This window comes from Phaethon lepturus, unplaced genomic scaffold (genome assembly GCF_000687285.1).
Source record: "Phaethon lepturus isolate BGI_N335 unplaced genomic scaffold, ASM68728v1 scaffold52937, whole genome shotgun sequence".
Classification (NCBI taxonomy): domain Eukaryota; kingdom Metazoa; phylum Chordata; class Aves; order Phaethontiformes; family Phaethontidae; genus Phaethon; species Phaethon lepturus.
This window is the reverse complement of record NW_010550784.1, coordinates 1-22,640: the sequence shown is the minus strand read 5'-3', so window position 1 is coordinate 22,640 and position 22,640 is coordinate 1. Positions and strand designations below refer to the sequence as shown.

At 48.1% G+C, this 22,640-nt stretch overlaps 2 protein-coding genes across 2 annotated transcripts; both read left to right on the top strand.

Annotated features, from left to right (window-relative positions):
* Positions 1–81: 81 nt before the first annotated feature.
* Positions 82–7,285, top strand: EARS2 (glutamyl-tRNA synthetase 2, mitochondrial; the record flags this gene model as incomplete). Its single annotated transcript, XM_010290637.1, has 8 exons — positions 82–237; positions 1,180–1,369; positions 1,657–2,129; positions 2,941–3,049; positions 3,578–3,731; positions 4,977–5,107; positions 6,437–6,572; positions 7,163–7,285. Coding segments are annotated over 8 exons (1,433 nt in total), but the record flags the coding sequence as incomplete, so codon positions are not given.
* Positions 7,286–8,147: 862 nt separating this feature from the next.
* On the top strand, positions 8,148–22,030 carry GGA2 (golgi-associated, gamma adaptin ear containing, ARF binding protein 2). Its single transcript, XM_010290636.1, has 17 exons — positions 8,148–8,181; positions 8,926–9,010; positions 9,870–9,945; positions 10,414–10,512; positions 12,144–12,267; positions 13,550–13,653; positions 14,155–14,235; positions 15,088–15,225; positions 16,349–16,430; positions 17,356–17,475; positions 17,750–17,917; positions 18,176–18,231; positions 18,521–18,672; positions 19,475–19,644; positions 20,593–20,762; positions 21,197–21,307; positions 21,920–22,030. Exons 1-17 carry the CDS (start codon positions 8,148–8,150, stop codon positions 22,028–22,030), a joined length of 1,881 nt encoding a protein of 626 aa, XP_010288938.1.
* The last annotated feature ends 610 nt before the right edge of the window (positions 22,031–22,640 follow it).

Sequence of the window (22,640 nt, the reverse complement as noted above, 5' to 3'; positions counted from 1 at the left end):
CCCTCCTGCCAGCTCGTGCTTAGAAATGCCTTTCCTGCGCCTTAACCATTATCGTCTCCTCTGACTTCCGTGTGATCACAGGCTTTCTGCATCTGGGTGGCCTTCGGACTGCTTTGTACAATTACATTTTTGCCAAAAAAACCCAAGGCACTTTTATTTTGCGAGTGGAGGATACAGATCAAAATCGCGTGGTGCCTGGAGCTGCGGAAGGAATAGAAGAGATGCTGGACTGGGCAGGTATTACAAACATCTTTCAATTTTGCTTCCTGAAAGATTCTCTTCTTTTTTAGAGATTAACAGTACCCAAATTGAAGAGTATTTTGCATGATAGCAAGCTACGCAGCATTTCAGATGATGAATTAGTTGAAATGTAGTTATTTGTACAGCTAGGCACTAGGAAAGCCCTTCTAGAAGTAACTGCTTAGGCTGGTTTCTTTTGTCTATGTTGTCCGACATGCAGAAAGATCCAAATTTGTGAACGTGGCCCAGTGTGCAGTTGTAACAAAGGTTGTGCACGAGAGACGTGACAGAAGGGTCAGAAGCTGGAGCAGACAGACCTTGCTGTAAATTGATAAATTGTTTGTATACAGAGCATATGCTAAAAGGGATCTGGAGGCGTCAGCTTTTGTTTTGAATCCTCTGCTTCTTTTTGAGCTTGAGAACTAAAAGTGAGGGTGATTTTAGAATACAGAATTGTGATAAACTTAGAGCCAGGTCCCACAGATGCTGCCATTAATGGGTAGGTAAGCTTTAAGGGACTAGGGCTTTGCTCTTGAGTAGTAAATTTGGAGTAGGTGAAATAATCAGCTAAGGTGTCAACTGTATTTTTGTGGTTTTTGCTATAAAAAGGGTGGATGCTACTTTGTACACCTGACTATATTTTGCTGTAAGAGCAATTAGAGTATTAGAGCCACTCAACTATTTACTAGGTTTTTTCTGCTTGTTGCTTCACATACAGTACTTTAAATTGTAAAGATGTTGGCTGCTGTTTATCTTCTGAGTCCAAGAGAATCTGACTCCTGTGCTAGACAGATGCCATTAGCAGGCTGCCCTGGAGCAGAAACCGTCTTTAGACGCTCTCCAGAACCTTGCTATTTTGTTCTCATTTAGTGTGCTCTGGTGGTGGGTTTCGCTCTGCCTTTTTGCGGGTTTTTAACTCCTGTTATACTGATATTTCAGGTATTCCCCCTGATGAGAGTCCTCGCCGCGGTGGCTCCTTTGGACCCTACCAGCAGTCACACAGACTTGACCTTTATAGGAGCGCCAGCGACGTGCTTCTGGAGAGAGGCACGGCGTACCGCTGCTTTTGTACCCCTCAGCGCCTGGAACTGCTGAAGAAGGAGGCTTTGCGGAGCCAGCAGACCCCGCGGTAGGGATTCCTTGTCTGCTGGGTGGTTCCCTGTGCTGCATGCTTGCAAAAACTTACGGCGACATGCAGGTCTATAGGATTGTAATATCACTGCCCGTAGAGAGAGAAGCCAGCGTAACCCTTAGAGGCTTAGGGGAGCGACCTCCAGAGACAAAGTGGTTTGACTGGACACGTAGTGGGCAGGTTACAGCTAAAATGCTGAGATCGATTTAGAGTTCTGGGAAAGTAAAAATGGCTGATGGGGTTGGCCTGTATTGAACAGAGGCCTTCATTCTCCTTTCTCAAAGATATGACAATCGGTGCCGGCACCTGACGCCTGCAGAAGTGTCTGAGAAGTTGTCACAGGGCCTTGACTGGGTAGTCCGCTTCCGGCTGGAGAAGGGGGTGGAACCCTTTCGGGACCTGGTCTATGGCTGGAACAAGCATGAGGTGGCTGATGTGGAAGGCGACCCAGTGATTCTCAAGGGGGACGGCTTCCCCACCTACCACCTGGCAAATGTGGTGGATGACCATTACATGGGCATCAGCCACGTTCTGCGGGGAACTGAGTGGCTGACTTCAACGTCCAAGCACCTCCTTCTCTACAAAGCCTTTGGCTGGGATCCCCCTCAGTTTGGTCACCTCCCGCTGCTTCTGAACAAAAATGGTGGCAAGCTGTCGAAAAGGCAGGGGGACGTCTTTCTGGAGCGTTTTGCTCAGGACGGCTACTTGCCAGAGGCTCTGCTGGACATCATAACTAACTGTGGCTCTGGATTTGCAGGTAATGACAACAGGCTTGGTACTTGCTAGGACACTTCTTGATGATGATGTTGGGAAATGGGTTAGGTTTATTTTAATAGCCAAGAACTTTGACAGTGTTTGAAGGGATCAGGAAATGGGTGTCAGGCAACCAGTTTGTCACTGAAATGCCCTCAGGGCTTCTGCAGAGCTCCTGTGAAAGACTGGGTGGTGTGTGGGAATGGTGAGAATCTTTCTGCCTCTGTGCAGCCATTTAAATTGAGTCTGATGCTTAATGGGTTCCCACTTGGAACAACGTTCATCTGAAGGTGAAGAAACTGTCTGTGAACTCTTGGGAAAACTTGTATTCTATGGTTAATAATACATCTGTCGCACTTCTCGTTTAACCTGAAAGACCATGAGAAGTTGAGCCAATGGCTCCTTTTGTTGCCCTTGCTGTGTGAGGATCACAAATTAACTTGTGTTTTGGGAACTCAGCTTGGGAATGAAAACTTTCTTGGGCAGTGGAGCCTCCTGGCTGAGTGTTACTTCTTTTTGGCTGACCGATGCAAGGGATGTTCCACCAAAGAGCCAAGCAGAATGTCCCAGTTTCCAGTTTCTCGCCAGTAGTTAGCAGAGCTCTTGGGGAAAGGGCAGCTTCCCATGCATGTCTGCTACAAGTTCCCTCCTGTTTGCTGGGGTACATCCCTGTTAGCGCTGTGAACCGTGTCACTTCTTCCTTGGGTGTGCTGCTGCCCCCCAACCCTGCACCTGAGGCTTGCGATGGAATGCAGTGATGCTAGTTCTCGCAGGAGAGTGGATGTGTATTGTTCCCTTGTTGGCTTATTTTGCAGAGAAACAGATGGGGAGGACTTTGGAGGAGCTGATCTCGCAGTTTGAAATAGGCAGAATTACAACCCATTCTGCCCTCCTGGATCTTGAAGAGCTCCCAGAATTCAACAGGTATAAATACCAGTGGTAACTTTCCAACCTTAACAATCTGTACATCACTGAGAATTTATTCCTAGCACTTGGCTTTAATTGGCAGTTTTGTTATTGGATCAAGCACAGTCCCAGCACAGCGGCTTTTTCTCTGCACTACAGCGAAGTACAAGTTTCTGCTTACACTATTCCTGACTCCTCTCCCATCCTGTGCTTGGACACTGGTGTTGGGCACACTGTAAAAACCTGTGCAGCTAGGAGAATGCAAGGTCTTAAGTTTATATCAAAATAACATCTAAAAAGAGGCGACACTTCCAGAGGGTACTTCTGGAAGTACACTCTGGTGCTAAGGGATGTTGTGTTGCTGAGAGTTACCACATCTTTTGTTCACTGTGGTGCATTGGCGCTTAAGGCTTTGTTGTAGAATGTCTGTCTGGGGTTTAATGTTGCTTTTCTTAACAGTTTTAATTGCTAAATGTTGTGAGGTTGGCATGATTAGATCCAGTGTAACCCAAAGCAGTCCAAAAGCAGTTTTCTTCTTTGTCACAGGATTCACCTCGCCCGTCATATTGAGAATGAAGGGCTACGACAGAAGCTAATTAGAGAGTTGCAGTTGCTGGTGGAGCACGTCTATGGGGATCAACAAGTGGATCAAGAGGTTCTAGAAAAGGACTATGTGGAGCGAGTCCTCCTGCTGAGAAAAGTATGAGCAATGATAGCACCGTGTCACCATTTTGGGGAGCTGAGGTTTTGTGGGATTCCTGGATGAAGACTCAGCTGAGTCCTGGGCACTGCTTTGATCTAAGCTCTGAAGCTCCACAGCCTGCCAGTGGCTGTCACTGCCAGCTCCAGTGATCATATGCATGCTGACTGCCAAAATCCAATGATATACTTTGCTGACCCATAGGAATGGGCATGGTGAATATCTTGGTGGCCTTTGCAGAGTCATAAGCTCATCCATACTTTGCTGAGACAGCATAGAGCTCCCTCGACAGAGGGAGGACGTGTCCCTCCCGTGGAAGCAAATCATGGAATTGTAGGATTTTCTTGGAAGACCTCTTTGATTCATGCTCAGAGCAGGACTGTCAGTAGTGCTGGGTCAGGTCAGCTGTGGCTTTGTCTAGATGAGTGTTGAAAACCTCCAAGCTGCACTTCTCCTGTAGCCCAGGATGCAGCTGGCTTGTGCTGGGAAGATCCAGCACCCAGGGCCCCTCGTGCCAGGAGGCTGCTCACCTCTAGCTTTTGCTGACTGGGCAGCGTAAGGTGCCTCTGCTTTGCTTCTGCTCCACGCTTTGGTAGCAAAGTCAAAGCAACCTCTTTGCAGAGGCTGATGAAGCTCTTGGTGGTTAAAACGAGTGGGGCTTGTGCATTGGGAGCCCTGGTCTCAGTTAAGTGGCAGAGTTCCGGCTGTAAAGGGGACAGAGATATTGTGGCTCTTCCCAGTGCCAGGAAGGAGGGAGGAGGGTGAGCCCAGCTGTTTCCCAGTCTGCTCCTGGGATGCTACTGTAGTATCTGGAGGATTCCTTGTGAAGAATAAAGCCTTCTTTGTAGGGGCAGGAAGAGACACGACTGTTCCAGCATGAAGGCTTCACTGCGGCAGCGGGACAGTGACTCATGTGACTTCCCACTGTCTCTTGAAAGGCGGCAGATGAATGTGGCGAGCCACTTCCCCAGACTAACTCTGAGTCAGCCCGCATGCAGCTCTGCAGCACGGGTACAGCCGTGGCCCTTTGGGCTGCTTCTGTGTCCCTGCTCACGCCAGCTGGTTATGGGTGTGAAAAACTCAGCTACCTAAATGTCAGCAATTCACATTTCCTCTGAGCAGTGTGGAGTACAAGGCAGTGGTGTGTTTGGACCCTCTTTAATTGTTTGTGAAGTCCAGACAGGATGTGTTTGCTCCTCCTCCAGCTTAACCCTCAGCCTTGACAGCTTTGCTTTCTTTCTCCAGGGTCACATAAGCCTCCTGAAGAACCTGGTGTCATCTGATTATTCTTACTTATGGGTTAGGCCCTCAGTGTCCCGAGAGCAGCTACAAACTGTTTCTGCAGAAGTAGATGAAATAGGAAAACTAGTTTTAGGGTAAGTGTCTCTTCCCAGCTCCGTACACACCCACCTGCCCGCCCCAGAGCATTGCTTTTGGCTGCTGTATTGATTTTTGGACATGCTCATAGTTCTTATTTCATTTGCTCTGCTTTGGAATGTGCTGTAGTTAATAACTAGTGAGAAATTCTGTGTTTTTAATTGAGAAGCAGCTTGCCAGCAGGAAAGCTCATGTCAGTGCTGTCAAGCAAGAATTGCCACGTCTGGATTTAGGAAAGCACCAAGCACAGCAGTTTGTGTGCCAGCAATGGCGCTAACGAAGCAGCGGTGTTAGCAAGGTTTTTCCATGCCACCTGATCTCCTGTGCTTTTGTCTGCTGAAGTGCAAGGTGGTTTTGGTCAACGTGTGTTCAGATTGTGTAACAAGACTTCTGGGTCTCTGGTATGAACCCAGGTCATGTCCAGCTGGAATCACTGTCACTGCTGAAGAGCTCATCCCTGGGGGGTTTTTCCTGCTTCCATTTTTTTGTCTCTAGCTAGCAGCCTGCAGTTCTGTCTGCTCAGAAACATTGCTGGGATGGCAGACAGTCTGCCCAGCCTAGGACCTCCCTTCTGTGCCAGTGAGTTTTGTGGGGTTTTGCCAACAGCAGTTTCACTGCTGCCCCATGCCCCCCCACTCCACACCTTGCAGCTAGGCAGGGTGGTATGTCAGTCACCTTTCCAGATTACATCTCATCTCTGGACTGAAATGAGCCCTGAAAACCATTTTGGGAGTAGTTAAGGTGGCGGTGTCTGCAAATTGAGCTATTTCCAGCTATCTGTAAAGCTGGTTGCCCTCAGTCATCTGTCACAGCTGAGTGGTAACTGCATCCAAGTGATGGTATGTCAGAATACTTGCTATCCTGGAGGGACAACAGTCCTGCTACCTGCAGTGGAGTACTATCAGTGATGGCTCCTGCACCTCTACAAATCATATTATTAAAAAAATCAGAATTGTTGCTTTTGCTGTGGTTTTCCAGGTCCTTGGTGTAATTTTTTGATTTAAACTTGATGCTTTTCTGAACAAACTCTGCTTTCTGGTGCTGTTGAACTAAAGGTACGGTTTTGCAAAGCAGAGTCTCAGCAGCAGGATCGAGGTAAAGCAGTCCCTCCTGCCTCCACGACCAACGCTGCGGTGAGCAGAGGGAGTGCCCTGGCGCAGAGCAGGAGTGAAGGGCAGGAAAGGTTACCTTGAGCTGCTGCTGTTGCCAGAAGATTTTGCAAAACCAGTCTGAGCTAGCTGGCAGTCATCGGAGTCATTAGTCATTTCTGGGTAGGAATCCTGTGTTTTGTACGTCCCTGAATTATAAGGACATTTTCTTTCCTAAAGGCTCATGACAAGGCAGGCAGCTGTTTTGACTGTGGAGGAGTTGAACAAAGACCTGAGAGGCCTCCAGAAGCAAACCAAAGAGACTAAATACAGCAGCATGATGAAGCTCCTTCGCTTGGCTCTCAGTGGGCAGCAGGTAAAAAATAAGAATTCTGAGACTGGGACCTTCTCTCTTTTTTTTTTTTTAACAGCTATCTTCTCTCTGATAGCAACATACTGGTATTTGGACATCTTGCAAGAATTGACATCAGTTTCTGTTATAAGCGTATGTACCGATATACAGCAATTCTGGAAGAAATGGCTGTTCTGAGAGTTTCAGAAAGGCAGAAGTTGTCAAAGTACGAATATGCTGGTGACAAATCTGAAGTTAGACCAGCTCCTTACAGGAGTGTTGGCAGGGTTGTAGGTTTTGGTCCAAACTGGGATTTTACGTGCAATCTGCTTTTACAAATTTCAAAAACAAGTTTTAGAAAAATTCTTCAAAGCCTTATCCTGGCTTAGGCTCTGGCATCAATCATTCTGGGTCAGTTTGACCATTCTTAGCATTTTACTTCGGGAGGAAAAAAAACCCAAACCCTTGTTTTGAGATTACTAATGAAACTCCTACCCTTGGTCTAACAGCAATCTGATAGCTAATCACTCTGTCGTTTCCGCCATGGTGATGCATAAACACGTGCTGAAAAGTGTAAGTTTCCATTGGTACAATGACTTCTTATGTGTTTTCAGCATGGACCAAGCGTTGCTGAGATGATGGTGACTTTGGGACCCAAAGAAGTGTGTGGAAGAATACACAAAGCACTGTCTAGCTAATACGAGACAGAAGTGACACCGACAGCCAGGCCGTGGACTCGGATGGTGTAGGCAACACGTGTCGTTGTCCTAGACCTGTATTTTTTGATCTTGGCATGATTATCTTTGATCAGATGAGCTGGGCTTTAGACCAGTCAGGTGTCACCATAATGTTTCCAGGTCTGTATGTATCTGCACTAAGCATAAGACAGTTTGTCTGGGAGAGGAACCAAACACAGATTTAGGTCCATCCTTCTGCTCTCATCTCATGCAAATAGCCTGGTTTCCAGGTTGGGAGAAAGAGACTTGTATTAGTGTTTAAATTCAGACCATGTGGACAGAAAGTAATGCTGTTTCTGGTACCAGCATGGCTCGTCTCAAGCCATCAGTCTCTTTTTAGAGAGGGCCTTGAAGTCAGGGTACGTACAGCTACAACTACGCAGGTCCCCAACAAATACTGTGGGGAGGGTATTTATAAATACATAAATATATATATTATAGCTGGTGCCCACTTAGCTGCCCTGGTGTCCCGCCCGGCCGAGTGAGCTGCTCAGAGAGGGGGACTCTCCTCCCTGTGTACTGTCTCATGCCTCTGATTCTGCTAAAAATATCCCTGACCAGGAGATCGGGATGTTTTTTCCTCTTTTTGGATGATGACCTTTTAATTATTAAATTAACGTGGTGACTTTTGATTCTGTTCTCACCAGTGTGCGCTCGCTCTGCACGCCAGCAAGGGGAGGAGCAGCCGGAGGCGGGAGGGGGGTGTTTTACCAGGCCAGCCCACGCCCAGAGCGTACACTTCCATGCCACGAAAACTTGCATGGGCTTTCCACAGGGGCGAGCGGCAGCGCACAAGGAGCGGGGGGGGGGGGGTGCGGCGTCCGCTTCCTGCTCGGAGCAGGGCGGAGCAGAGCGAGAGTCCATGGCTGGCGCCGGGGAGCTGGAGCGGTGGCTCAGTGAGTGGGGCTGGGGGGCTGGGGACCGGGGCTGCTCAGTGCTGGAGCCAGCGGTGAAGCCAGCCCTGACCCCCGGCCCCAACTTGGTGGGCACCGGAGCAGCCTCAGCTCCATGGGGCGGGGTCCGTCTCCTTCATGGAGCCCCTTCAGGGTGATGTTCATGGGTGCTGTCTTAACTGGCTGCATCTCCTGCTCCCCATCTCTCCTGTCCGTCCTCAGCCCCAGTTCTGCCAAAGCTGCCTGAGCGCTGGACTGGGCAGTGGACACAGCCGAAAAAGACTTCCTTGGTTCAGCTGTGCAGGCAGAGCTTTGGGACGGGCATTTGTGCGGCTCTGTTGCAAAAGGCTAAACTGTGCCTGTGTTCCAGCACGGCAAGGTTTGCAGTCCGGTCCTGGGAGAGCTGCCCTTAAATGCTTTTTAACAGTTTCACGTGCTTTGTGCTAAAAGCAACCTCATGCTGTTGCTGCTTTCAACACCTCAGTTTATGCCTGATTTTGACTCTTTTAAAAGAGTGTGTACTCCAGACTGTATTTTTAGGCAGATTTTAGTAACAGCTGTTTCCTGCTCGTCCTGCGTCTTCCATTTCTGCCTCTTTTACAAAAAAGCCCTAAAGCAGCTGGTAGCAGCGCGAGGTCTGAGCCTCTTCCTGCCTTTTGCTGCTGACTTGCATACGCGTCTTGCACTGAGGCTGTTTTTGCCCTGTTTTTTGTTTTTGTTTTTGTTTTTTTTTCCCCCCTGTGTAAGATAAGGCCACTGACCCAAGTATCCCCGAGGAAAACTGGGAATGCATCCAGCGGTTCTGTGACCAGGTGAACGCCGACATAGAAGGGTAAGGCAGACAGACGGCTCTTTGTGTTCGCTCTGAGCTGTGTGTCTGGCTCTGAGCTTCTCTCGCGGCTGCAGGGGCGAATGGGACCTGTAAGCTGCGGTGTGGGGAGCCTGGAGAGGCAGCAGGGAGTGCTCGCTGGGCTCTGCTGCTCCCGAGAGTGTACATAAACTGCAAAAAGGTGTATGCCAGTGTGGTGGAGGTTGATGTCTAGGAATAGGCTCTGACATCCATTGCTGCAACCCATGAGGCAGCAGGTCCTGCCTGCTGTGCCCTCGCCAGCCTCTTGGGAGACTGGCCAAGGATACCCGCTGTGGGACTCTAGAGAGGTGAGCCGAGTCAGCCTCAGCTTTTCCTTTCAGAGGGATGGGAGATCTCTGCTGGGACGTCCCCACCTTCCAGCTGACAGTCGCCGCTCTGTGGGAAGAAGCAGGAACTAATTAAGCAAATGACCTGTCAAAGCTTAGTGATCATCTTTCTTTAGCGCAGACGCCTGTGTTCAGAGCCTGTAGTCTGGCAGCCATGTGCTGCTCGGGCTGGGCGTCACAGCGCCTGGACCGCAGAGAGCCGGCTCTCGTGGCGCTCGCCCAGGGAGAGCCCCCAGCCTCTCCCGGCCGGATGCCGCCGCGGGGACAAGCCTCTCGGGGACAAGCCTCTGAGCACGGCAGTGGGGTCGACCAGCCGCTTGAATTCATCTCGCCCTGCCTGCGCGTGTGCGTCCCCCCGGCCAGCGCTCCGCCAGAGGAAGGGTGTCTGAAGCAGCAGGCTGTGAACCCGGCAGTCGCTCTTCTCTGCAGGGCAAAATTAGCAGCGCTTGTTTTTCTTGGGAACTTGTGTCTGACTTGCGTCTGCTACTCCCCAGCCCATCGCTTGCACCGAGGCTGCTGGCACATAAAATACAGTCACCTCAGGAGATGGAGGCTCTCCATGCTCTCACAGTAAGTGCTTTCATCCACGTGCAAAGTAGCTTGGAAACAGAGTTTGGGGGTAGAGCTGCCTCTTTCTCTTAGACGTTTCTCCCTTTTAACTTTCCATTGCACAAGGAATACAGAAACCAGGGGGTAACGGAGGGAGTAACTGCTGTTGTTCTTTCCCTTGTTGGTCTGCTGAGGTGTTTCAGTGGTCTGCAACTCTTACTGTTTAAACTGTGGTCCCAGCACAGGGTCGGTGGCCCAAAAGTTATTAGTGATGGGTAGAACAGAGCAGATGGTCTTAAACATGCTGCTTAAGAAGGTTGGATGAAGGGAAAATACATTTCTTGATGTACAGCTTCCTCAGTATCTTGTATTTGTGAATGCAGTGCCAGAAAGTTCTTAGATTTAATATTTCGATGGCAGCGTTATTTTTAAAAAACTCTTAAGACTCGTGTGTGTAGTTTCTATTTGGTACTGTTTTGTTTTCTGCAGGTGCTAGAGACCTGTGTGAATAACTGTGGTGAAAGATTTCACAATGAAATAGCAAAATTCAGGTTTCTGAATGAGCTGATTAAAGTGCTTTCCCCAAAGGTAGGTGGTCGTGGTTATGCTGGACAAAACAGGTGGGGCACACAGTTTACTTCATGCTGGATATGAAAACTTAGAATTCATTTCGCATAGAAGCAGCGGAGAATTTATGTGTGCCTCCAAGCACAAGGACTGGGTGTGACTCCCCCCGTAAAAGACGTAAGCCAGCGTCGATTTCTGTGAAAAGCCTTTCCCTGTGGTTTCTCCCAACTCTGCTGGGACAGTCAGGGACTCCGGGGGAGGTCGAAATCGTTCCTGTGACCCCTCAGCCTGTGGCCCTTTTGCCTCTCGGTGATTTACAGAACTTCCGTCAGGGATGTGGCAGCGGACAGAGATGCCAGGAGCTGCCCGGAGCCTCTCCCGTGTTTTCTTATGCTCTGTCCTCAAACTCGCATGCTCCGGCTGCTCTCCTTGCTTTCTCCTGCCAAAGGTTAGCCTGGGTTTGGGTCCTGTTCACCTGGGGCGGGCTCAGCGTAGGTAGCAGCAGGGGGGACGGGACTTCAGCAGCCCTTGTGCAGCACTCGCTCCGCCACCGCCTGACAGCCGCGCGCGCGTGCGGCCCCGTTGGGGTCCTGCTGAGGAGTCCTGACAGCCGGGCAGCGGGCTCGCAGCCCCCGGGCAGCTGCACCGCAGCTTGGTCTGAGCGAGCTGTGAGTTCAGGGTGGATGCGCTGGGTCCGCTGGCGGTGCCTCTCATGACGGACGATGGAGACCTGGTTTGTCAGAGGCTGTGTGATCTTCACGCCTTGCTCCTCTCGGCATCCAGTAGCAGGCCTGGGACTTGCTTAAATACCCTTCTCAGCAACTCGGGAATCAATTCCCCTTTTTAGTGGGTCCTGCGCATATTTACCGCTTGGGCAGGCTTCATTTTCCATTACATCGCGATGGCAGAGGTGCAAAGAGCTGGTTTCAGAGAAATGTGTAACTGAACAGCAAAACCTCTTCCCTCAGTTCTTGGTAAAGGTATCTCAGTGAAACAACAAAGCTAAGGACTATATTGCTGCAGAGTTTTGTCTGCTGTTTTAACAGAACAGGTATCATTTGGTGAGTTTAAAATGCCTGGTGTTTCAGAGGTTTGTGTGTGGCTTTTATCATTCTTCCTTAGGTTTTTATAATCGATTAAAGTGAGTGCTTGTAGGCAGTAATGAGAGAAATAGGAGAAAACATCCAGATGCTGAAAAAAGACAATAACTTTCGCTTCTCGTTTTGTTCAGTTTTCATTTGCCCGGCTCTGGCTGAGGCCAGTGGTGCTATTTGTATTGCGGGCAGTTAAGGAAGTATTTAAAATCAAGCAAGAACCGTTTTCACTAAAATAAAACAACCTGCTTTTGGTTTCGGATTTAATAACTGATCAGAGAAGTTTTGAAATGGTTTCATTTTGTTTGTCATATAATATTTATGTAATTATCATATGCTTAATAGTACCCCTTGTATTTACAGCCACAGCCCTACACACAGTTTCCTATACCACAAGATACACAGTTGACAACACTCTGAAAAAAAGTGTTAGGAATCTATTTGCTACTTGGTCTCTGCACAGAAATAACTTAGGGCTAGACTCATATGCCACATCTGGCACTAATTCTTTGGTTTTATTCTTTTATTCCTTACTTTACTGTTTTGTTTTGTTTTCAGTACTATGGAACCTGGTCTTCAGAAAAAGTCAAGTCAAGAGTCACAGAATTAATATTCAGTTGGACAGTCTGGTTTCCTCAGGAAGTTAAAATCCGGGATGCTTATCAGATGCTGAAGAAACAAGGTTTAGTTCTGTTATTTCGGTTTCCTTTTTAGCCTTGCAAGCCACATGGTTTCAGACCACAGATATCTGTCCTCTTTAACTTGTGACTCAGCTTTTTTCAGAAAACGTGGTGTGTAAGGAGAAAAGGACAAAGGCCACACTTACAAAGTTGCTTGGGTACTTAAGGATGCATGTAACTGTTTAAAGAGATTTTCCAAAGAACAGCCTTATTGGGTCAAAGATCAGGCTCGCCTTGTGGCCTCTGTTCACGCAGTGCTCACCACTGTTGCGCAGGGAAAAGGTACAGGACAGACTCGGCGTGATCTTTGCCCTGGAAGACTCTCCCAGGTTTACGAGGGATAGGTTCAGAGAGATCCTGACCCAGATTTCTCATCCCTTCCATCATATTTAACAGTCCTTAATGGTATTGTAGTCCAGAAATTTGTCCGATCCTGTCTTGATGTCCCAGGTAGTAGGTTTCAGAGCTTAAGTGAGATGGTACCATAGTGCTTTCTGTGGAAGTTCAGAGGAATTAGGGAGTTTGTTTAGATGCTTCACACCAGGTTTGCTTTGTGCATCTTTGAGCATCAAATGGCTTTGCAAGTCTTCCCCCAAGTCCTGCCGAGGAAAGCTTCCTCGCCATCACTGCCCTGCCTTTGTGCGATGGCAGCTGTGGGCTGGGCTGTCGCTGCAGCACCGGCACTGCTGGGGTGCTGAGCAGGGGTGCTGGGTGCCCTCCTGCCGGGCTGCTCTCGGGGACCGCTGCCCATCCAGTCGGCTGCCGCTGCTGCTGCAAGCGCTGCCGAGGGGCAGGAGGGGAGACGTCCACGGAGTCACCGCTGGCCCTAAGGGCTCCTTCGGTACTCGGTTGCGTTTGGTGCCCTGCGTTTTATGGCTGTACTGATCGTGGCGGTCCGGCGTCCTCGGAGGTCAGTACTGGTGTGCTCCCAGTGCTCTTGCTATGGGGGAATTTTAGCAATTCACCCAGAGGGAGCTCCGCACCTCCGAATTTTATTTTCTACCCTGAAAATCTCATTTGGCCTGTGCTTAATTCAAGGGAGAAAGGGAAGTCTTTTGTCTGGGTGTGTGCTAAGGCAACTCCTTGCTTCTCCATCTCATTCTGTAAAGTTCTGGGGGCGGGTGAAGGACATAGGTGCAAAATCCTAGCGTCGTGGAACTTGTGTGTTGTCTGACTTGCTTCTGCTACTCCTCAGCCCATTGCTTGCCCCGAGGCTGCTGGCACATAAACATTGGGGTTTTAACAGCTCGGGCATCACTGAACAAATACTGTTACCCGTTCCAGGGATGGTAAAAGAAGACCCCAAATTGCCAGTAGACAAAATTTTACCTCCGCCTTCTCCGAGACCTCAGAACTCTATTTTTGACACAGATGAAGAGAAATCGAAGGTAAACCTTAGGGATTTCCTGCTTGCCGCCCCGACTCTGATTTATACTTATGAGAAAACAGGCTCCATCATATTTTGGGAGTTTTTGCTGTTTCAGACAAAAAGTTGGTAGAATAATGCTAATATCTCTTGCTGTACAACAGCCAGAGAATTCTTTGATGCTTTGTCAGAAATTTTTGCTTAGTAAAAAGTTACACATTTTTACAGAAAAACGTCAGTTTCTATTAAACTTTCCCGAGGGAGGGTTTCTCCAGGTCTTACAGAAGCTCTGCAGAGCCAGAGAATTCTTATTTCCAAACAGCCAAACAGTGTGTGCATGCAGTTGTGGGAAGCAGCAATATAATCTGGATTAGATTATGGGACGTGAGCCCGCCTATTTCCAGGATTATAGAGGCTATGATGACAGTGGGTGTCTGTCAGTGTCTGCTCTCGTGTGATGTGTGTCTGTAGCGTAGTGCCTGGAGGCTGCTGCTCACTGCTATCCAATGCTCTCCCCTCACAGCTCTTAGCAAGACTTTTAAAGAGCAACCACGCTGAAGACCTGCAGGCTGCCAACCGTCTGATCAAGAGCATGATGAAAGAGGTGGGGAGCTCCTTGGGTCAGCAGCGCTGTTTGCAGCTGGGGAGGGCGGGAGGGGACCTGGCAATTCAGTTTTTGACCAGAGGCCCTCCACACCTGATCTCCATAGTGCTGCCCCGGAGGAGGGACGGTTTTCAGTAATTGTCACTCCGAAGTTGTGGTGTGGGATTGTTTGGTTTGTTTTGTTTCCCTAAAACATACCATTGCCAGGAAGAGGGAATATGTATACTCAGGAGCCTGTATGGCAGGACACTTCCAGGTTAGCGGGATCCTGGCAGTAGTACTGCATTAGTGATAGAAAGTTTCCAAAGTTAAACTTAGTTCCCAGGTGGAAAAAAGCCACACTTGTACAGAACTGCCTCTTTTCTGGACACAGTGTGTGTGTGTGTGCAGGCATCTGGCACGTTTGTTTTCATTTTCCATCCGAAAGAGCACCCCACTTCGCTGCATAAATAGGAGACTTGGTCTGTTTTAACGAAATCCCTGCAGTTGTTTTGGGAGCGTCCTTCTGTATGGCAGAAGCCACCAACTCCCAATTCTAATTTTGAAGTCTTACTCATGCCCGTGGTGAAATGAATTCCTACACATCAGCACCCTGGCCAGGGTGCCCTGAGAAGGGTGGGAGGCTTCCACCTTCACCCTTGACAGGGAGGTGTGGTGCAGCACTGGTACTGGAGCTGTTGGGGTTGGGGGGGTGAGTCGTTACCCGCGCTGCTTTGTGCCTCCTCTGCCTGCAGTAAGACATTAGTAGGAATCAACTCCCCAACACGTGTGATCCAGAGTGACCCAGCCAAGCTCATGCGCTGGCTGTATTAGCCAAATCATCATCTACTTTTATTTCATTTTTCATCAAAGGAACAAGAAAAGTCGGCTAAGGTGTCCAGAAGAGCGAATACCATCAGTGAGGTTTCTGAGAATGTTAAACATATGGATCAATTACTGGAAAGCTACAAGAAACAAGAATTATCCAAATCTGACCAGGAGACTCTACAGGTAAATGCTCTTTTTCTTGCATAAGAGGTTCTTTTGACTGGCTATGGCTGGGAGGGCCCCGGGCAGCAGGATTCAAAGGGCAGCATGGTGCACTGGGCGTCTGCCAGGGCAACAGCATTACCACAGCAAGTAGTTTCCAGCTTATTTGGTGAATAACGGTCCCTCATGTCAGCGTAATGGAAGTTGGAATGGAACTGTCTCCTGCTATGCTGGCTTGAGTTTCTGCCCAGGTCAGCTGCTCTTCTTGTGGTATCTGATGGGGAAATGGTTCTTCCTCCAGTAGTGGCATAACACATGGGAATCCCCTTCAGCCCGGGCATGGTTAGGTGGGTGTGATGAGATCTGACCAAAGAAGCTCAAAGCTGTAGGTTCTTCAGCTTGTGCTACAGTTTCTGTGATTCCCCTTTTTCTGCCCAGAGCGCACTGGTCTGCTGCTCATAAGTATCAATTAATTGATGTCACTAATAGGGCTGTCAGAATAGCTTTCTGGCCTCTAAATACCTGAAACTCCACTAGGATGCCTACCAGACTCTAAATTTAAAAAAAAAAAAAAAAAAATCAGACAACTGAATTTTTGTAGGTAAGAACTTTTCCTGTGGCTATAGGTGACAGCAGGGTTTGGAGTTAGATCCCTCTGGGGAAGGCTGCTGCTGTAGGTGGAAGAGACCCTGCTTTCAGACCGAAAAAGTGTCTGCCTCTATGCCTCCTTGCTTCCTAAAACACTGAGAAGAGAGCTTTAAGGCGTCTTTGCATTGTGTGACGGTAGTTGCGACTGACAGTCATAGTCCTTCCCTCCGAGTACTGTGATAATCTATTCACTCCTGGATGCTTTTAAATTGACTAATTTTACACGGATCTATCTTACACTGGTACACATAGAGAGGATGTGATTGCTGAGAAGATACCAGCAAAGCCTCTGTGTTCCAGTGGCAGTGCTTCCAGGACACTGTGGATTTTTAAGAGTGCAGCAACACGCAGCATTGATACCCTTTGTCTGGACCTGGGCAGAAAATGCATCTTCCTGGTCTAGACCTATCACCAATTACAGGTGGTCACGGGGGCAGCGAAGTGCAGGAGTGTCTGGGGTCTCCTGAGCAATGATGTGAAACATTTCCTTCCATAGACTCTGTCTCAACGCTGTGAGAAGCTCAGGCCGCTGCTCTTTCGTCTGGCCAGTGAGACAGTCGATGACGATGAGGCTCTAGGTAAGAGCCAACACTCTCCTTGGATTTCTTTGCCGTTAAGTTTATCTACCTTTCCTCTGACAAATGGGGTATTCCCTTCCTCTAAGAGGGGGACATGCTTAGGCATGGGCTACCCTGCTGGCAAAGCTTTCCATTTTCACCTTTAAACCATGCCCATGGGAAGTGGCATAAGTCTCCTCCCACTCCTCTCCAAGGAAGCTATTAATTTTCACTTGGAGCCCAAAATCAAACAGTGAATCCACTTTCTTCCAGCCAGGGTGGTTTTCAGAGTTTTTTGGAGTTCTGATGTTCAGAGAACTGAAGGCTTTTGAGGTCTCTACAGAGACTGAAGTTCTCCCTGTCTATCAACACAGAAGGGAGAATATTTTTTTAATTTCTTAAGTAATCTACTGAGGAGGGTCATATGAGCAGAATCTTTGAATTCCACAGTTGTGAAATTTAGCCCTTCCTAGAGGATATGCCTTGAAAACCTGACTGAAGCGATGCCTCGCTGAATAGACATCTTAAACAGCAACCATAAGGGCTCAGCTGTGCCTCAAACATTTCATTCATACCCATGAACGCCAGGTTCTTCACCTGTGGAGTGCTGGATTACAGACTCAAGTACACTCGGAGAACTTGTGGAGAACAACAAAGTGCATAAGAGATGGCAGGAACTATAAGTACTTTAGAGAGAGGATCAGATTTCAAAGTGGTCTTGATAAATGAGAGAGGCCTGAAATCAGCAGATGTATGTGCAAAATGCTGCACTTCGGAAAATGGAATGAAAAGCTAGTCAGGATCTTAAGGCAGATTTCCCCACGAGGCTTTGCTCCAGGCAAGTCCTTAGATGCACTGTCCCTTTCTTATGAGCGGTCTGGAGAGTGCTGTGGAACTGCCCCTCCAGTTAGAGCATTAATGTTTCGCGTCTTCTCTTGTTCTCCAGCTGAGATACTGCAGGCCAACGACAAGCTCACACAGGCGCTCGGACAGTACAGGCAGGTTGCAGCCAGCCATGAAAACGGTGGTGGAGGAGGTTCAGCCACCAGCTCTGCTGATGCACCAGGTAAAGAGCATCCTGCAGCGTTCCACGATGGCTCTGCTCCTGCATGTTGTATATGAGTGGAGCTTGGAAGGGAAGCACCTCTCAGAGAATAAATGTGCAGACAGTCCTGTAACACAGGAAAACTATTACATAACCATCATTTTCTTTTACATATGGTTGATAGAAAATATTACTGAAGTTCTTCTCCTATGAGTCCTTTTGAGCATGCCTGTACCCACACATACACTGTTCCTTTCAGGAGGTTTCTCTTTAACTCTTTCTGCTCTCTCCAAAGCATGCCGGACAGCCCCAAGACGCATGAAGAGCTATACACTGATTGACTTCTCCGAACTGGAGGCGACAGCCCAGTCTCCTGCAGAGCAATTTGCAAACATAACCACCGCCTCCCGGCACAGCAGCACAACCTCTACCTGTCTGCTCGATGAGGAGTTAAAGTCATTAGGTTTGTACATGCAATTCAGTACTTTGTTGTCCTTGTCACTAGGGTTCATGGTGATCAATAAAAATAGGAGAACTTTGACTTTAATGTTGGTCCTACAAAAAAGCAGACCCTTTCAGCCAGAATCACAACTTTTCAAGAATGTAGTTTCTTTAATGGTGTTAGACTGTAGTCAAACTGCTGTTAAGACAACACAGGAAGAACCTATGGCCAACCCTTGTTTTCTGTAACTGATCTGTGGCATCTTGGCATCTTTCTTAGGTCTCAGCAACTCTCCTGTTGTACAGAAACCACCATCTGATTTTGGCTTAGCAGAGGTAAGAGATATTCAGATACTTTAGTCCATAAGGTACAGAGGACAAAAATAAAACGTGATTCTTGATCCAGCTTTCTCTGGCAGCCTTTTTTTTTTGCACCACTATATTCTGAAAGGCAGCTAGAATCCTCCTGCTCTGCAGTGAGTTTCTCAGTTGCAGTTTGCAACCAAATTACCCGTATTTATTTCTATTTTAAGTAGTGTCATTAAAACTGAAGTTCTTTTCAGTGGAACGGGTCTGATTTTTGCTGATGTTCTACAGCATGAACCAGAAGTGTCTTACTTTTCAGACTCCTGTACACAATGGATATAGTGAAATTGTAAGTGCTGTTCAAGCGCTGGGACTGCAGGAGGGCTGGGAAGACAGCTGTTCAGAGAAGAATGAATTTCAGGGCCTGGCTGATCTGCTCTCTCCATCATCCAGGACCAAGACATTACCCTTGTAAGCAAACTCTGCATAATACACTCTGACTTTGGAGATGAGGAATACTGCTTTACAGCCGTGAGGTTTAGGAAGACCTTTCAGCTACAGCTGGTTAGTGATGGCAAGCTATCCATCCGTGCATTGGCCCCAAAGCAGCAGTTATGCACCTGTTAATTGCACTTTGTGTAATTGCATACTAGAACCTTTCAAGGGTCAGAAACTTTGGCAGACAAATCCCATGGCTTAGTAACAAGGTGATCTTGAGCTAAAGGAACAAAAGCCTTACAGTCAGATCTTTTTATAATAACCTGTGACTCAAAAAAGACTTTGCCCATCTTCCTTCAGGCTATGACAAAGTAGTTTCCAGGCATTCAGTGGAAGCCTAACAGTTTGTGAACCAAATGAATCATCCACAGATCTTCAGAGCAGGTGACCACTGATCCAGTCTGCCATAATACAAGTCAAGGAATTTTACTGGAGATTCCCAGCTTCTTGCATTACCTTTGAGCTACAACTTATTTTAATCTCACTGAGTAGAGCTTCAGAGAGTCTGTGCATGAGGAGAGTAGACTTCCAAAGCCCTGGAACAAAGTTTCACGATAGTAACAGAAATCAGTCTCCCTTAATGCTGAAACAGGAGCTTCTTCCATGTATAATAAGAGTTTTCGCATTTCTCAAGAACTCAGAGAGTGTAAGCTTGTACTTTATTTATATCTAAAAGGTATGATGGATTGGGAACACAGATGGACACAGCAGAAGGTGGTGTATACCACATAGTCTCCCCAGTTAATATAAGCTTTCTACATGCTTTTCCTTCCAGGGATTTATCACCAATGAAATTGAGCTTTCCAGATCTTCCAAATAGATCAATGGCAGATACTTCATTCTCCAGCCTAGGCTACGAGCTGAAGCCTGCTGCCTCTTTGCATCCAGCTTCCCATGATGCTTCTCTAGAAAACCTTTTTGTTCCTTTAATTTCAATTACACCGAGTAAGTGCAATGATTTCTGTGCCCCAGCTCTGCTTACTAGAGCTGTTTTTGCAGGGGAGCAAGCCAAAGTAGCCTCAGGCTGTGCGTGTTTGGCTGGAAAAAACTAATGACTGTTCTATGAAGGACTTCATGTATCTGAGGATTTGAGCAAGTGCTAGGAATCGTACCATGGAAATGTCCTTGCCCTCCCTACTCAGTAGTCGGGAGTTTCCTGCCCTGGCTAACCTTTGTGATGTGCTTCTGAACTGTTTGCCCTTAGCACCTTTAACCAAGCTTCAAGCAGGTCTTCTCCAGAGCCTTAAAAGATATCTGTGGGTGGGAGCTGTCCCGCTTCCTAAAGCAGAGCTGTTCTTTCTGCCTCTGCTTTTCGATTCAACACTGTACGGCCCAGCCCTGCAACCACTTGATGGAGTGTTACCCTGGGTACATGGCACCCCAGCATCTCGGAGCAGGGCACGTCCTCTGTTAAGAGGACTGAGAGCCTTGGCTGTTGCTACTTTTGGAAGAGAACAGGTACAAAGACATTCCGATCTGATTGTCTTCTGACTTCAGTCTCTCAAGTGAAGGATTTACCAGATTTTGGAAGGGCTGGATGATGATAACCAGGCAATGGTGATAAAAGGCTAAGTCTTCTTTGTGCTGAAGAGTTACATTTTGCTTTTCCCATCGTATCTGTGTTGGATTCATAGCTGACATCTCTGGCTGACTGTTGAAATCTGAGCTGCTAAATCTCTAATTTAGACATCTAGATTCCTTTCTCTGCCTTAGAGGCAAAATGTAAATCACAGCCAGGTGCTGTATGCTGCTTGGTCTGTGAGTTTGTTGGAGGAAGTAAAAGTTTATATGCATGTTTCCTTTTTGCTGTTCCTTATCACGTCTTTGCTGTTCTGCCCTCAGAAGGGAGGGGAATCCATTCTTTGTTTCTGATTCTTCTTTTGTCTCCGGCAGGCAGTATCTGTCCGCTTACTGTGTACGATAAGAATGGTTTCAAGGCTATGCTCCACTTCTCCAGAGACCCGGCTCCTGGACGACCAGATGTGCTGGTGATGGTTCTTTCCATGCTGAGCACATCAGCTCAACCAATTAAGGACATAGCATTCCAGGCTGCAGTCCCAAAGGTGAGAAGCCTATGACAAGTAGCAGAGAGTGGGACTACTCGGAAATGTCCTGAGGAGGAGGTTTGCCATTTCTTGCTTAAGATTGCTTGCCTTGCTCATTGGAAATTGCACAGCTCAGTTTCTCTGAACTGTGAACCTGTTGTGTGGTGGTGCTGGTTTCACAGAGTATATTCCTGGCCTTGAGACAAGAAAATAGGGCTCCAGACATGCTGCTTTACCCTCCTGGGTAAGGCACTCATTCTGCCTTGTGTATGTGCAGCACAGAATTGTCTATTTAGGAATATCTGCCTTTAGATGTAGGCTGGGGAAGGGCATGCTCTTCATTAAATGACACAATCTGGCTGACGTATCTTTAAGCAGCTCTGTGGCTTGGTAACACTCCCAGCAGTTTTTCAGCGTGGATCAGAAAGCATTCCTTTTGTTTTCTCTTTCAGACCATGAAAATAAAGTTACAGCCAGCATCCAGCTCTGAGCTGCCTGCCTTCAGCCCTCTTCTCCCCCCTGCGGTGGTGTCCCAGGTCCTGCTGCTTGCCAATCCGCACAAGGTATGTGCGGTGATTGAGCCTGCTGGTGGAGCACTCAGAATGTCACTGTAGTGGGTGGGGTATTTGTGTGAGAGACAGGGAGATGAATGGCAGAGACAGAGCGGTCTGAGCTGTGCTGGAAGGACATTTTTCCCACTGAAACAGCTTTCCAGAACTATAATCTGAAGGATTGAATGAGCAGTTGCTACAGGGGCCTGCACAGTTCTACTTCAGTCTACGTGCGGTGATGGCTCCTGGTAGACACTGCGCAGATGTTTGCAGCTGATGGAACATGAGGCCACCCAAGGCACAAGTGACAGTTCACAGTTCTGTTACATTGATGAATAATTACGAGACTGAAGGTTGGTGTAAGGAATCCTCTGTCACTGAGAAGGTTGGCCAGACCTGGACTGCCAAGCATGCCCTTGGGTGGCTCGCACTGGTTTCCCAGTCACTCCTTATACATCTCATGAAGATCCAGGTCTCATTCTGTGTAGATCTTCCGCATGGCTGAAGTGGTACTCTCCCCTTTCAGAGGGTGATTCACTGCAGCAAGGCTGTGAGGGATGAGGCTGAAGGGGGCCCAGGAATCTGCAACCATGACGTGGCCATCTCTGTTCCTTTCTCTCATAGGATCCTATCCGACTGAGATACAAACTGGCGTTCACGCAAGGTGTGCAGCCCTTCAGTGAGATGGGAGAGGTGACTGGCTTCCAAGAAGCAGAGCTCTGGGGCAGGAGCTGAAGGTCAGCAGGCTTGGACATTGCCATATCGCCTTAGTGGTGGATGGGGAAGGGCTGTGTGCAAGCGATGCTGGCCTGGACTCCCTAATGGCTCTTTTCCTTGGGATCTGCCTTCTCCTTCCTTTTGGTTTCTGTGCAGGTGTCTGGCAGGAGGAATGTAAACTGGCTGCTTCTGCTGCATCCTTTTTCTGTAGCTGACCCCACTTTACAGGACCCTGCTGTGGAGCCCTGCAGCCCCAGAGCCTTAATGCTTTCTTCCATATAAGTGTTTCCTGCTGCTTTCTGGGCCACTTTTCCCTCTCTCCCATTACCTATTCTTTTTGAATTAAAAACAAACCCCAAACTTGTACCAACAATCAGTCCTTGTGACAGACTGCTTGGAGCCCAGCAGCTCTTCCAGAGACCTACCCACCCTGCTTTCACTGGTGCCTGCAAGAACGGGGGGCCTGGTGAGAGTTGGACTCTCTGCAGTCTGGTGGATGTGGTTTATAGGGAAAGGCACAAAATGGAGTGACGAGTCAATAGCGGGCATGCTTGGGGACCAGTCTGGGAGAAAAAACGGCTGAGCCTGTAGCTTGTCCCTCGCCAGGCCCCGCAGCTTGTCGTGCGCC

Coding starts and splice junctions, on each gene's coding strand:
- GGA2 (XM_010290636.1), top strand. CDS start 8,148: ATGGCTGGCGCCGGGGAGCTGGAGCGGTGGCTCA. Junction 18,673..19,474: donor AGGACCAAGACATTACCCTT/GTAAGCAAACTC, acceptor TTTTCCTTCCAG/GGATTTATCACCAATGAAAT. Junction 20,763..21,196: donor TCCAGGCTGCAGTCCCAAAG/GTGAGAAGCCTA, acceptor TTTCTCTTTCAG/ACCATGAAAATAAAGTTACA.